Below are 15,488 nucleotides of genomic sequence, written 5' to 3' on the forward strand. Positions count from 1 at the left end.
TGGTAGTAATACAGTGCAGATGGAAGCAGGGGGAGTAGTGATGTGTAATAAAGAATTTGACCTTGCCCAAAGAGGGGTCATTCCTCATAAAAGTGTCTTTGTTTAGGATGGGAGCTGGTGACAGTGGGTTTTAGGGTGGGGCTGCCCACACCTGATAGTCTTGGGCATGCCAGAAAAACCAACCATGTGATTTATAAGTGGGGACTTTGAGTCACCTGGAAGATCAGTGCACCTTGCAGCTCAGATGAACTGCCCAGGTAATCAGTCAATCTAAGCTGTGTAATGGAGCCTGAATAAGAACTTTGAACACTGGGGCTTGGGCAGGCTTCTTTGGTTGGCAATAGTCTAGGCATATTGTCACACACTGGTACTGGGAGAGTAATGTGTCCTGCCTCCGGGGGGAGAGGACACCAGAAGTTAACGAGTTTGGAACCCTCCTGGACAGCATCCTATGTACTTCTTCCCTTGGCTGATTTTAATTCATATCCTTTCCCTATAGTAATAAACTATAATTGTGAGTATAACAGTTTTCATTGAGTTCTGTGAATTCTAGTGAGTTGTTGAACTTCAGCGTGGTTTTGGGACACCCCCCCCCCCCCCACCCTAACTTACAGTTGGTGTCGGAAGTGAGGGTGGTCTTATAGAACACTATGCCTTTAATCTTTGCAGTTTGGCCAACTCTGGGCAATTGAAGTGAAGACTCTTAAACTACGGCATTAACACCTAGTGGCAAAATCTTAGAGCTGTAAGATTAATACAAAACTGCCTCAAAAGGATAACAGTTGCTGTCATTGTGATTTCAGCAATAATTAAACAGCACTATTTGTCATTAATTAGATCCTTGTCCTTTAAACTATTAATTATATATATACAATGAACATTATCATATTCATCCTTATGGTGAGGATTCTAGGGGATACTTTTTGCTGTATTGATCTGCTCTTCAAACTCAAGTTACATAGCTCAGAAGTTGCTTAAATACATAGGCAGCTAAGAAATAGAACGAAGTTGTTTTCCTAATTGTAGGGTGCTTTAGCTCTTTCTTTGCATTTTCTTTCCAATATTGGTAAGTATTTCATAATACTGGACGATTATAGACTTTTGTGAAAAAGGTCTGGCTAGTTACAAAGTTGGAAAGATTTCAGTATCATGGTTATTTCCCAGATGGGTGTAACAACCTTAGACTTAGTTGCTGACTGGGCCCTGAGATCTGTGTTTCTTGAATTTTGGTATTCGGAAGTTCTCTGGTCCCTTTAGCTTCCGGTAAAGAAGTGGTTTCTAGGCCCAGCTGTTTGTGTTTCTTGGCTGACTGTTCTGGTTGCATGTTCAGTCTAAGTGGACTCAGTTTACCTGATAGTCAAAGATAGGGGTTGGAGAAGAGTTTGTTTTCTTACAAAGGTACATGTTTTTTTCAAATTAGGGTCATGTCTATAAAACAATATCAATTTTAGAGAATGAATAAAATTCTGAGAAACCTCAAAGAAGAAAAAACTTTTTTTTTTCCTAGCAGCCCTAGTTTGCTGGGAAACCTTGAAAGAACTTGTATATATTTCAAAGAAAAGTAAATAATGTTTTAAAAGAATGTATGTACAAATAATTTTTAAAGATAGCTTCCTGAATTATTAAATATCATTTTAGGATAATTTACATCTTTATGTCACCCCTAAATAGCATGTTTTTTTCCCCTAATGTATTAGGAAAGAAATTGATAAAATTTCTAACACTTATTATGAAATGCAAGTTAAGGTAAATTGATTAATTTTTTTAAATTCAGTCTTTTATTTGTGGTTAATATTTGGAGGGAACAGTACTATTTTATTAATCTTCTAATAAAATTTCTTCTCTCTATTCTTTATGCTTATTGGCTGTCTTTTAATATCTGTTCTCACATTTAAAATGAGTTTAAGGGATGAGAGCAAAGGCCTAGAGTTTAAGATCATTAGAGACTTGAATTGCAGTTTTCTGCTTTTAAGAGTTTGAGTGTAAGATTTAGGGGGTAAGTCTGGTGTAAGAAGTGGAAGAGCTGAAATACCTGGAGCTAATATTTGCACCTGGGAAAACAATATATACAAGTGAGAGATGTAAACTAGAACTCCCAAGCTTTATTCAACAGAAGTCAACACAAAACTCAAAGATGTCAGTGCCATAATTATTGAAAGGCATGTCGGCTTTAGGAAATGAAGATGATGGATTAGGCTGGAGAAGGATTAACCAAACAAACATAGAAAAGTGTATAAAAAATCAGGAAACATTTGCTATGGATTAGTAACAGTAATAATTTATAGTGCTCTTTTGCTCAAATCACTAAAAGATTTTATTAAGTGTCAGTAATTTGACCTTGATGGGAGACAAATATATTATGATGTTTTCCTCCGTGTATCTTTCTTCCATGCCTATTGGGAAAACGGAGGCTTTTAGTATAATGGTGGTTTTGAGTGAGGACTTTTGAAGCAGATTTTCTGTTAAGTCCTGGCTCCACTACTTAGTAGCTGTGGACTTTCGGTAAGATTCTTAGCTTCTCTTCTCCTCAGTTTGCTCATCTGTAACATGTGATAGTAATAGTGTAATGGTTGATAATAGTTTACCTAACTCACGGAGTTGTAAGAATTCAGTGAGTTAATACACGTGCAGCACTTAGAACTACGCCTCTCATTCAGTGCTAATTAACTGCAGGGGTCAGAATTTTGGAAATTTGGCAGAGGGTACCCTATTCCAAAAAAACATATAATCAAAAAAGCAGTTATATGTATCAAGCATTGGCCATTTTTTAGAGATTGGTAGGAGCGGCATCCTGTACGATTATTTTTTTAACCAAACTTCCCTTGTCTTATAGAAAACTAAAAATGAGACTCTTGAAAGCTTATAGTCTCTACAACCTTTACTATTAAGAGTTCTCCTTCAGGATGTCACATTTTGTAATTTGCCTGGATGCTGACTTCTCTGTCCTGGTTTGTACTGGCCCTGCTGCTTGCGAAAGCATCCAGATGCCAGGGTGACTGTACAACAGCAAAGAAAGATGACAGAGGTACTGAGGACCACAGGAACCAGCCATGTCTTTGAAGTCACAGATGCCCCATCAGGTGTTTCATCCTCATTCCCAGATGTACGGTTTCTGCTGTTGTACCCCTTGGTTTTGTTCAGTAGTTGTTTGCTACTGTTGAGTTGGGATGGAGTAGGCATATGAGAAAGTTTTGTGTCTATGGGCACAAAGAAAGGAGAAATAGTCTTGTTGTCTGTGTTGTTGATGAAATCAGTACGGGATGGCACCATATTGACCTCTGTGGTAATGGAGTCATTCAGGGAAATGAATCTTGCCCAAGCATCTGTGGTTAATTTCTTGGAATACCTGATATTGTTTGTGTTTGCAACCAAATCTTGATGTGTGGTTGATGATGGAGCCTCTATTGATGGTAACATTTGGTTTCTCATGGTGGTTCGTTGTTTATCTAAATTCATAGCTTTTAAAATCCTTAGTCTGTCCCAGGTATTAGATGAAGAACGGGTATGTGGATATGTGGGAAGTGATTGTCCAAAAACCAGCAAATCTGGATCTATACCTGAAAGATAAAAAAGCATTGTTCAAATTTTATTTTTAAATGAAAAGAGAAGACCTTAAAGTGCAGTTTGTAGCAGTCCTGGGTTTGGCCGCTGTGAGTTATTGAACTAAGCCAATTTCAAGTTCTACCACTGCATTCTTCTGAAAGGCTTAGAAATGCACTGGCCTCATTTGAATTTATCTTAGCTTTCTAAGACACTTTCATTTGTCAACAAATTTGACTACATCATGGAGAATACTTTGTGTCTGCCAGAGCTTTTGCGCAACAATAGCAAGAGCTGCAGAAACAGTAACTAGTTGAGATATACAGCATTTTAAAATCAACAAAACAGGGCCGGAGAAGTGTAACTATTCAAAATCATGAGCAAAGCTCTAAATCTCATCCCTTTGCAGTGCCTGAGGGTCCTGACATTGTCTTCAGTATTTTCTCTCTTGTAAACTAACTCCTTTCCCTCTGACTTCAGACATGCACAAATATTGCTTTGTCTTTAAAGGAGAAGAAAAAACTCTACAGTTTTCCAATTGTCCCTGATAGCATCACACTGTTTCTCTCTCTCTCTCTCCCTCCCTCTCCTGCTCTCCCTCCCTCCCACTCTCTCTCTCTCCCCAAACACACCAATATCCATTTCTTTCATTTCCTTTCTGACTTTGTTTTTTGCCTTCTCTCCTCTTGTTTCCATCCTCACTATTCTGTCAAAATTATGCTTCCGAGGTAATCAGTACTTTCCTTATTTCCTGATCATTTATGCCTCATTGCTTTGGCATGTCTCTTGTCCTTGATACTGCTGGCCATCCTGTCCGTGAAATTCTTCTCCCATGACTCCCTGGAACCCAGACTTCCTTGGCAATTTACCCCAGGTCGCCTGCCTCTCATCTTTTCTTTCTTTTGCTGGTTCTCTTCCTGGTTCAAACTGGTTGTGTAGTTTCCACCATCTTTAGTCCTTGGTCTTCTGCTGTATTTTCTCTTCATCTCACACCATCCAAAGAGATTATCCTCATCAGCTGTTACCACTATACTGATGGCACTGAAATCCACATTGCCAACTTTTTCCTCTTTCTTGAGCTCTGATCTCATTTCTCCTGTGTTCTACTGAAGGTCCCCAGCTAGACATCTCATGTCATCACTAAACATTCCAAAAGCCAAAATCATTTCATCTGCCTCTTTGTCTTACTCAGTGGCATCACCATTTTTCCATCTCCTATGGTGGAATCTGTACTGCAAAGTGATTTTTTACTCTTCTTTTCCTTCATCCAAAAAGTAACTAAGTGCTATCCAGTCCCTTCCTAAAATGCTGGGAATCATCCCTCCTCTTCGTGGCAACTACAATCAACTTGTCCAGATATAATGCCTCCCTTACTAGATTTTCTAAACTGCATCCTGCATATAATTTTCCTAGACTAAGATAATCAGATACGTCACTTTAATATCGGCATTTTGTCCTTAAGTACCCTTGTTGGTTCCATATTTCTGACAAAATCAAACCAAAACTACTCTCTCCAAAGCCTTTTTGTTGCCTGTCCTACCCATATTTTCGTTGTAACCCCAAATGTGCCCTTGTAGCCAGCTCGGTTTTCTTACTTTCCCATGGTGTGATACAGAACTCCTTATCTTGCCTCTACCTGGCCTCTTCCACAAAGCTTCCTCTGAATAGTCTTGTTTTCCTTAGTCTCCCCTTCTTTTGAGCCTTCGTACTTGAAGCAGTATTACACACTTTTGCAATTATATGTCTTACACAAATTTTAAGACTTGTCACATCAACTAGATCATGAGGAAATTGAAGGCAGAGATATGCTGCCATCGTCTGCAATGTTGAGCACAGCCTGGAGCCTTAGGTGTTCAATAAGTACAAATTGATCAAGAAATTTATCTCCTTTGTATTTTGATGATAAAAATCTATTCTTTCATGTTTACTAATCTGCACCCTGAGATTAGATACATGGGCAAAGGACACTTAAATATATATTTTCTAAAATGAAATATACTGGTTGTTTTGGGACCAAGGATATGCTAATGAATGTCAGTAAATGGTGGTGCATTTCCCCGTCCCTTACATTCATCTTTGTAGAATATGTGTCCTCAGTGTCAACAGACCTCAAAACCGCCATTTAGCATTTTCTTTATTTCCTGGTGGCATCCTTAGCCACTGCAGTAGAAATGCCTACTTTGGCTCTTGCTGAAGGCACTTTACGTAAATGAAATGTAATGCTTAAGCTGTTGTTCAATCCCATGTGATTTGTTATCATCTGGAAAGAACTGTCATTGCTGAACATGCCAAGCTAAAGGGAATTTTCTTTTTAGTTTTCTGCCCTGGATGCCCAAAACTTTTCCAGAATTCACTGGAAAATAATGATTTAGGGATTCATCCATGGCTATTGCCAGCCAGTTTCTAGGTTATATACTTCTGCTAGAATGTTACCGTTTGTCAAAATACATACAAGTACAGAAATCATTACCGTCTGTTATGTTGTATAAAATGGCACTGGATCCGGGCTCTAATATGCAGCTCTCCAGTGTTGGGCAGTGAATGTGGAGGCAGTTGACATTATCATGAATGGGATCGTGGTAGAAGACAGCCAGGTTACAGGAAACTGAAAGGGAAGCAGGCAAAGCACATCTGCTGATGGTCTTCATCTCTACCAGCTTGATGAGCTCGGAGCAACTCATCTTTCTTTCTGCAACACTGGATTAACAGTACGTTGCAGGGCTATGTTCAGACATTTTACAGAACATTACGAACTACGGTAACCATTTCTATGAATATGGAAAATGCCTTTTTAAAAGAAACTATCTACTGATTTCCTCTAAGTAATCTTTCATACCTTCCCTTCCACACAGGATTGCCTGGAATCATTTCCCAATCCCAGCATTTAGTGTTCATGAACAATTCAATAGGCTACACAAACCTCTGGGGATTTATGTATATCAGATTTCTAGGTGTAATGCCCTCTCAGAATGCTAAGGTACTAGAGTTCACTGGAGAAAGAAATAGGAAAATAAAGGGACAAATGCTCTAAGAGAAGAGGGAGCAACAGAAGGGAAAAGGGCAAAACTAGTAGTGACTGTATTACTGGGAGAGGCTCAGATGGTGGAAAGGCAGCAGGCCAGGTAAACGTTAACTTGACCCTGAATGCAGGTGTGCAGTAGCCTCACATTGCAAAACCACATCCAGTGAAAAGCCTCATCAGTGTCACTCAAAGAGGAAAGGAGGAGATAGACAAGGATGTTAGCATTGGGAATGCCAGTGGGCAGGGGTACATCCCTTGCTCATGCTGTCTCCCCTTTTCTAAATACGTTTGCTCCTTAAAACATAAGATGTTATTTCTGGAAAACCTTAAGTCAGATTTGTTGAATGCAAATCTTCAGTCTCTCCTCCCTGAAGTGAAACATATATTTTCCTCCTGCTGCAGTGTAGTAGGAACCATGTGCTGGGAAATATCCATTGGCCAAAAGGTATCAACTTCTTTAAGAAAATAAGATTACAGACGGATAGTGTATGATTACCAGCGGTCAGACTGTGCCTAAAGCTGCCGTGGAATTGCTGTTGGCAGAAACTGTTCTGCTTCTGCGTCAGGTTAACTGCAAAGAGTTGTGTCTCCCCTATGACTTCTAGGACACTCCATATCTCTGCACTCTTTATGTTGCCAGTAGGAGAAAGAATATGACAAACGTCAATAACACATCGCTAATTCATTATAGATTACAAATGCATTCCCCGAGAACTGTGCTGTATAGTTTAAGAGAAAGGAATAAATATTCAAATCTAGACATCTAAATTTTGGGTAAGAAAGTAGTTGATGCTGTAGAGAACAATTTTTAAATATCTTCGAAATCACCTTTTTAAAGGTGTTTTACATTCCTCCTCATAAACATTTCAGAGTCCCAGCTCTGAGCAGGTTAGCTATTGCAGGATTGTGGCTTTTTAAGTTTCTGGCTTCCATCCCAAAACTGGGATGTATGTCTATGCCCTTTCTTCTGGAGGAAGAAAGTCACAACTTGGAAGGCACAAAGGCTCTAAAATCATGATGTTCTACTGGATGCTTATAATACCCCTGGAAGTCCAGAGGCCACGGCTTCCCTGGTGTGGAGAAGTCAGGTAAATTGATGCCATGGGAAAATGCTGAAAAGGTACTGCCCTCCCCCACCTCCCTGCGGTGAAGGCTTATGGCAATTAGAAGCATGTCTAAGATTTCTCTTTAACAAATTAATTGCTCTCTTCTGTGCTTGATTAACTTAGCCTGTGACAGCTTTTCACACTGTGGTCTCTTGATAGTTTAGACTCTCCAAGTAGCTCTAATTTGCATCCCAGAAATCTTACACGCATAATTGGATAGGAGGCATTGCCAATTAATAAGTCGGTATCAAACCATGGAAGGGAAGTGTGGAACAACCAAGAGAATTATTTTAAAGTGTTGTGTTGCTTTTGTTTCTTCCCAAGTAGCTTTAAAATCTTGAGAAAATGAAAAATAAATGAAAAGTCTTTAGACAATTGTAACTTGAAATTCTGCAACAATGAAATGTTTTCCTAACTACAGGGCTTGATCATATTATATGGATGACATTTACCCTGATTCTGGATTTCAGACAAAAAAATCTGATATTCTGAATTAGGATATTCTGAAAATTTTTCTTTTTCTGTCCTTCCTTCCCTCCTTCCTTCTTTCCTTTCTTTTCTTTTTGCCATTTGACATATATCCCCCTATTTCTTTCAAAACATGAATCACAATCTAAATTCCTGTTCAATACATCTCACATTTGGTCAACACAAGCAAGCACATTTCAGAAATTTGAAACGATACCAATATCACCAAAAGAACTTAGAAAAGGAAATTATTATAAATATCTTCGAAATCAAATATGCTATATTTTCGGCTATAGAAACATTGTTATTTAATCCTTGAGGAAATATTTTCATTTAGCAATTAAGTGAAGAAAAGAGGATTCTCTGTTACCTGTAGGTTCCATAGCATTCTGAGTCATTACTAGATTTATAAACCGAGCCTGCCCTGAACCAAATCGCAAAGTCAGTCTCAATGTCTCTCCCTCTCTCCCCATCTCCCTCATCTCAGGACATCTTCCCTAGTCCTCTTCAGCTGTTCACTGGACCCTCTGCCTAGGACTCCTTACTTAGGTCTTCATTTTGGAAGTTTCCCCCGATTTTTGCTCAGGCATATCATTAATACTTACCATCCTTCCTAAGACAGCAGCTTCTACTGCATTTCTGGCCAGTGCTTTCAGAATAATACTTTAAGAACTGAGCTCCCAGCTTCTGAGACTCCTCAAGGTCAATTAGAAGACCTGGGAAGCGACGGATCCAGCAGTCTCTGTAAAAAATGGTGGGTGAGCAGAGACAGTCTGAGGTCCACCCCATGCTTAGGAGCAGTAGCACGTCTGCTGCCACCACTGCCGCATGCATTTCCCTGGGATGAAGACTCGGCAACAAGTCTGATTCCCAGACAGAAGCTAGAGCTGACCAGCAGGGTTTAGGACAGTTTCTGGAACTTCAGGGCTGTTGCTAAGAGAGAGCTTCCTTGGGACTCTTCTGGAGGGTCACCTTCTAGAAAAATGAGGCCGTTCTTTGACTGCATATTGATTTTTCTTTTGTTTCTTCCCAGTTGAGTCCCAGGTGAACATTTGACTTGCTGCTGTTAATTCTGAACACTTTCCAGGCCATTTCAATGCTCTGTCCCTTAGCCTCTTGAAGACGTGGATTCTCTCCTCTGCTTTTCTTCTTTCTCTGAAAGTGAATAGTCACAGACACCTTTTACTAAGTAAATATAAAGACAAGTGGAAATCCTAGCCAAGAGTCTTTCTGAGGAAAACAATAAGCTAGTCACTTGACGTCAGATAAAGAAAGGATCTATTTCACCTGAAACAAGACAGCGTTTTGTGAGGGCAGTTCTGTATGGTTTTAAGGAACCTGTGACTGCAGATTTTTTTTTCAATCATCTCTTTTTCCTTTGAATTTAAGTTCTAGTATTTAGGTTCACCAGAAAACCAGTTTGTGCACTGGTTTAAATTTTTTGTCTTTGCTTAAAAAGTCTTGAAAGTAAATGAAAATTGAAAATGAAATAAAAATTTAAATTTTGCAGTGATTTTGAAAACATCGAATATGGATCCTGGTCACGTCTCAGGACCAGGCATTTTTGCAAAGACTAGCCATAAGGTTTCTTAAAAGAAGACTAAATATTCAGTCAAAAGAACATCCTCATAATGTAGATGGAATACAATATCCATTAAGGCATATATTGTTTAATCAAGAATAAAAAGTATACGGGGCTGCTCTGGTGGCGCAGCGGTTAAGTGCGTACGTTCCGCTTTGGTGGGCTGGAGTTTGCTGGTTCAGATCCCGGGTGTGGACATGGCACCGCTTGGCAAGCCACGCTGTAGTAGGCATCCCACATATACAGTAGAGGAAGATGGGCACGGATGTTAGCTCAGGGCTAGTCTTCCACAGCAAAAAGAGGAGGATTGGCAGCAGATGCTAGGGCTAATCTTCCTAAAAAAAAAAAAAAAGGAATAAAAAGTATAAACTGAAAATTGTGAAGAAGTTCAAACTGGGGGTTGTCTAATCTGTTTTCAGATATTCATGTTTGTGAGTTAGAAACAGAATTCTTTGTGAAGGGCATACATAAAGGCGCAGTATCTCTGATTGAAGCAGAAGTAGCTGCCACGAAAAGTGCACTGGGAAAATGGTGAGATGCCTTTAAATATCTAAATATTAATAAAATTACTTCCATTGCAATGCCAAAACATTTGAAAAGATATTAAAGGCAGTGAAAATGGCCTCTAACTTTTGTGAGGATTGTGTGTTCCATAGCTCATGATATCCAAGATGACAAATTAGTTCCAAGCATGAAACTGTTGCTTTTTTGTATCCATTTTTATACAAAGTATTAGTGGTAATCGGCTTTGGGCGTAAAGTGCTGTACTACTCCTTTTTTTATTTTTTTAAAGATGAAACTTTTACTGTCCTGTGATCTGTGTTTCTTTCAAATCTTTTTGCACAATGACTCATTCAATGACGACACAAAAACATTAACAGTCTTTGAACTTTCATCTCTCCACCTGTTTCCTAATAATAGCCTAATTATCACATATCTTTTGATTTTAGAAACATATATTAATAATATAAGTTATATTATTATAAATGTAATCATTGATAATAAAGAGAAAAATATTCAAAACACTGAATAACTTTAAAAACAAAACATTTCACTTTCTTCCAAGCAAAAATTGTTTTGTGGATTAATTCCTAACCTTGCATAAGCCACATAAAATACACTAAAAATGATAAATATTTGATTCTCATGCAATTCTTATAGAAGGCAAGTTTCAGTTACTTATGTACAGACAATCTGACTGTTCCATCTCTTCTGAAGGGAGAGGAAAGAGAAGTTTCCAAATGGCAAAGCAAGGGATAGGTGAGGAAGACAAAGTTCCTCTCTGTTTTTCCATGAGATACCATAGCTGTTTCGATTAGTTCATGCTCTGGGGACATAAACCGGAAAGTCTACTTTCTAACCCTCTAACCTCCACGTCTTTCAGTCACATTAAACGTAGTTTCTTTTGTGTGATATATAATTCCTTGAAGTTCTCATGTTCCCTGCAGGGCTCATGGAACAATCCACAACTGTTTCATCCTTTTGCTTCAAATGATGTTCAAGTGAAGATCAAAGTCGCATTTGCAAGAATCTACAAGGTCCAAGGTAAAAGCATGCTTTAGAATTTTAAAGCAAATGTTTTGGTGACTGCATAAACATCGAGTCTGGGAATGAGTAACTTCTTGGAGCCAAGTATTTTGAAAATGAGAGAGAGAAACTGGACTGCAGGGGCAGACGGCAGAATCCACAGCGGCCTGAGATACGTGGCCCAGAAGCGTCTAGTCTCAAAACTTGTCCATGTGAGATGAAATTGCAGAAATCAGAAAGCAACTGCAACTCTGAATAAAAAAATTGCTCTATGGCCTTTGCACCAATTTTATCAAATACCCAGAACCATGACACTATTGCAATGTGGTGATATATTGTACTTATTTCCAGTTGGACCCTTTTGAGAGGGGTTCAAAAATTAGATTCTAACCTTAAAAACCCCTTATCTTCCCCAAGAGCCTGAGTCAGTAGCTCTGGTGTGGAAACCAGAATTCTTACTTTTATAAGAAAGAGCCCAAGGTGATTTCCTAAGATGTTTGGAAAACATTGATCTAGATAACTGAAATAAATGGAAGTTTTGTCTACATGAAGGTGCTCAACCTGAATTAAATAGAGTCATTTTAAGATATTTTGGTTTTGCTTGTTAAAAAACAAAAAGAAGTAACGTTGTTGTAGGAATATTGCAGGGACTGAAAAAATAAACCCTTTCTAAGTGGTAGTGAAGTAATAGCACAGGTTTACTAAATTCAAAAAGCATTTGAAAACAGTCAATATTTCATCCTTATTTTAAAGACGCCAATTGTATTATATACTTAACATTTTCATTTCATCAATTGATAAAATTGCTGGAAATTGTTTTTAAAAACTGGGCCTGAGAAATATAAACATGTCATTAATTTTTCGTAAAATATTTTGCTTTTATTAAATCGATATACATTCACTTTAAAAAATCCAAGCCATATAGAAAAGTACAAAAAGAAATAAAAACTACTCAAGATCTTACAATCTTCATGTTTTGGTTAACACCCTTCTAGACATCTCTAAAAAACAGATACATGTAGACAATTTTACATAAATGGATTCATATTGTTCCAGAACCTGTTTTTTTAAAATCCAGTGTAAAATTATATTTTTCAGTCTCTCTAAAGAAAGTTGTCTCTACATCAAAAGTTGTAGTGGTTTTATGGTACTTCATTCTACGTAGGTACACAAATTTACCTGCACCTCAGCTTCCTCTGCTGTAAAAGAGCTTAACAACAGTATTGCAGTCCATGGAAAGCACTTACAACAGTGTCTCACAAATAATAAACATTCAATAAATATTTGCTACTATTATTATTATACATTATGTTTTTCAATTTTTTATTATTAAAGGCAACACTGTGATAAACATCTTGTACTTGGATTTTTTTTTCCATTCTTGGTCAAAAGGTATATTTTTCACAAATTCTTAAAGAAATAGCCTTTGTATTTGACTATTGATTTAATCTTTTGTAAAACAGATCATGATGTAAAGTGCTTGAAGTGAATCATAACTACCACAAAGGCCAGTCTTTATTATTCAATGATTAGTCAATAACAGAGCTATAAAAGTATGCCTCCAGTTATATACAAGCAATATTTTTATGATGCTTAGAAATACTATTTAGGTCTTTTGTAAACAAAGGAGTTTATATTGCTTTGACTTTGCATTTCTAGCATAACAGAAAGCTTATTGTGTGAGTTATTAAAATGATTTGATCTTTTAAGATGCTTCTAGTCCTAAATGATGTTATTATCCTGTTGGAACCAAAAGCTTACAAGATCAATGCCTGGTATTGTCAGACTAACACACCAGATGCCCTGTCCACGCTGATCTTGCTCTGATAATATTACTGTGTGTGAATTGCCTTACTAACGCACATCAGTCTTTAAACGTGATTTTTTTAATCTATTTTTAAAAGGTAAGAAAATACCAGTCTGAGGCATATCTGTGACAGATAGGAAACAAAAGCATCCATTGGTGAAAGATTCTAAAGGGACCAAGGAGAGACTAAAGAGCCTGCTCTTCTTGGCTGACCCACTGAATCTGGCATTGTTGCTGATGGAGACATGAATGAATCCCAGCTCCAAGTCTCTTTGATACAGGGGCACCTCCCAGCACAACTTCCCCAGCTAAATGCCTAATAGTGAACCTGGCACTTTAGCTTCTCAAAGAGGTTGTACGTTCATGGTCACTCAACCCCAAAGAGCCTTAGAATGTCTGGGGGGCTGGCCCCGTGGCTGAGTGGTTAAGTTCACGTGCTCTGCTGCAGGCGGCCCAGTGTTTCGTTGGTTCGAATCCTGGGTGCGGACATGGCACTGCTCCTCAAACCACGCTGAGGCAGCATCCCACATGCCACAACTAGAAGGACCCACAACGAAGAATATACAACTATGTACCAGGGGCTTTGGGGAGAAAAGGGAAAAAAATAAAATAAAATCTTTTTTTTTTAAAAAAAGAACCTTAGAATGTCTTGACTGCATCCCCACTGAGAACAGAAGTGGGAGAGGTCCATGTGAGAATGGAGTTTTATCAGTAATGATTTAAAGGGCAGGTGAAACAAGTTGAAAAGCCAGAAGCTTTTCTCAAAATCCAAGAGAATAACTGAAAGAGGCAAGTCATAGATCTATCTTTATTTCCTTCACTTTTGCCAGGGAGGCCAGAATCTACTAGAATTTCTTCTATGTCTTTAAAATTTTAGTTCATTATTCATGGTGTATTATAAAGAAAATAATGAATGACATCACCTCACTATGAAACAGCTAAGTTACATAGAAAGAAGCACAAATATGACTGAACAATGTTTTGAAAGGATTTCCTGGTTTAGTGATAATGACTTTCTCTGATTTTTAACCTTTGCCTCTTCCTAACATAAAATGTTATTCAACCTTGTAGGAAGTACCTTCCGTTTGAATTGGGGGAAATGTATTTATGAAGACGGTATTAACAATTTGTCATTCAAAAAGACAGCTGAAGCTTGTAATGATAAAAACAAAGTCCAAACACATATACTCCCCAAGTGAGGTCTACTACGGTTGGTTCTCGAATCTTGATCTGCGAAAGTTTTCAAGGGTTTTGGTAAGAGTGAACACACCCTCTGCTCCCCCCCAATCCTATTCCTCCTTCCACTCAAAGGTAACCTAAAAATACCCGCCCCACTCCCTTTTCTAGGATTATTTCATATCTCATGAGCAACACACGGTCCTTCGTATTATTTGGGATGAGCCTTCTACTTCAATGTTCAGTGAGAGAAGATGGGGAAGAAGTGGTTTTTCCTCAAGGAGTCCTCAGACGGCGGGGGGCGTGGGAGGTGAAGGGGGGAGGAGAAGGGTTAGAGGGTGGCAAGGAAGGCCACCTCTATAGGCAGATGTGAGCAAAAGCGGCCAAACCTTCTGCCCCAAAATAACATTCCGTATTGGCTAGCCCAAACTGAAATGGGGAAGGCAATGGCTGTTAGAAAATATTTATAAGAGGCACGTGATCTAACTGTATTTCGTTGAGTTGTACTTCTGTCTTTCTTTTAATAGCCTAAGGAGGACGACGGGCCCCAACAGCAAATAGCAGCTCCCGTGCCTCCCAACGCTTTCCCTCGGGTGCACGCCGTGCGCTGAGCCCTGCAGAACCCGCTGTCATCTGGCTGGACCTTCTTTCTGCAAGATGGCTCCTATACCATGACCATTCCGAAGAACCAACTCTACGTGCCACTTACACGTCCGGAGACGGCCAGTGTGGCTTAGCCCCCTGGGACACGACACCGGACTGGGCCGGACCGGCCATCCCAGATGTGATGTCTTTTTGACTCCCTGGACCCCAGACTCCCTTCATCCCTTTCCTCCCACGCCCGTTTCTCTTTTTTGCTCCCTCCCTTGAAAGGCAGCGTGGAGGAAAAAACAGACTGGCTTCCTCTCGCCTCCTGTCCCCCGCGATCATCGCGGCAGCCCCTGGTAGGCTGAGAGCCGGGGCGCCCGCGGCCCGCCGCCTCCCCGCCTCCTCGAGCGCCGGATCCGGGCGGCAGGTCGGGCGGCCTCAGGGGTCCTGCGGGCGGAAGTGAGAAGCGCGGTGGGAGGAGGCTGCAGGCTGGGGCTGGATCCCCTTCGCGGCAGTCGCGGCCCGGAGATCCCGGGCGGGGCGAGCGGCCGCCTCCCGACGCCCGCGCGCGCCCGGGCCTTTTTTGGCGCAGACGGAGAGCCGCGGGGCAGGGCCGCCCCCCCGGGCCCGGGAGGAGGGGCTGCCTCGGGGGCGCCAGCACGACCCAGATCG

At 39.8% G+C, this 15,488-nt stretch overlaps 1 protein-coding gene across 1 annotated transcript; it reads right to left on the reverse strand.

Moving 5' to 3' along the window:
• Positions 1–2,082: 2,082 nt before the first annotated feature.
• Positions 2,083–9,381, reverse strand: MANSC4 (MANSC domain containing 4). The gene is made up of 3 exons (XM_003365159.3): positions 8,742–9,381; positions 6,011–6,145; positions 2,083–3,557 (listed from the first exon to the last, which is right to left on the reverse strand). The coding sequence occupies exons 1-3, from the start codon at positions 8,968–8,970 to the stop codon at positions 2,899–2,901; spliced, it is 1,023 nt and encodes a 340-aa protein (XP_003365207.2). The 5' UTR covers positions 8,971–9,381; the 3' UTR covers positions 2,083–2,898.
• Between the last annotated feature and the right edge of the window lie 6,107 nt (positions 9,382–15,488).

Source organism: Equus caballus, chromosome 6 (assembly GCF_041296265.1).
Source record: "Equus caballus isolate H_3958 breed thoroughbred chromosome 6, TB-T2T, whole genome shotgun sequence".
NCBI classification, from domain to species: domain Eukaryota; kingdom Metazoa; phylum Chordata; class Mammalia; order Perissodactyla; family Equidae; genus Equus; species Equus caballus.

What these genes read in the sequence shown, in the direction of transcription:
- MANSC4 (XM_003365159.3), bottom strand. Translation starts at nt 8,970, where the DNA reads ATGCATGCGGCAGTGGTGGCAGCAGACGTGCTACTGCTCCTAAGCATG. An exon ending in CTGCTGTCTTAGGAAGGATG is followed by an intron (nt 6,146 to 8,741) that starts GTAAGTATTAAT and finishes CTTCCCTTTCAG; the next exon opens with TTTCCTGTAACCTGGCTGTC. An exon ending in TTTATACAACATAACAGACG is followed by an intron (nt 3,558 to 6,010) that starts GTAATGATTTCT and finishes TTTATCTTTCAG; the next exon opens with GTATAGATCCAGATTTGCTG.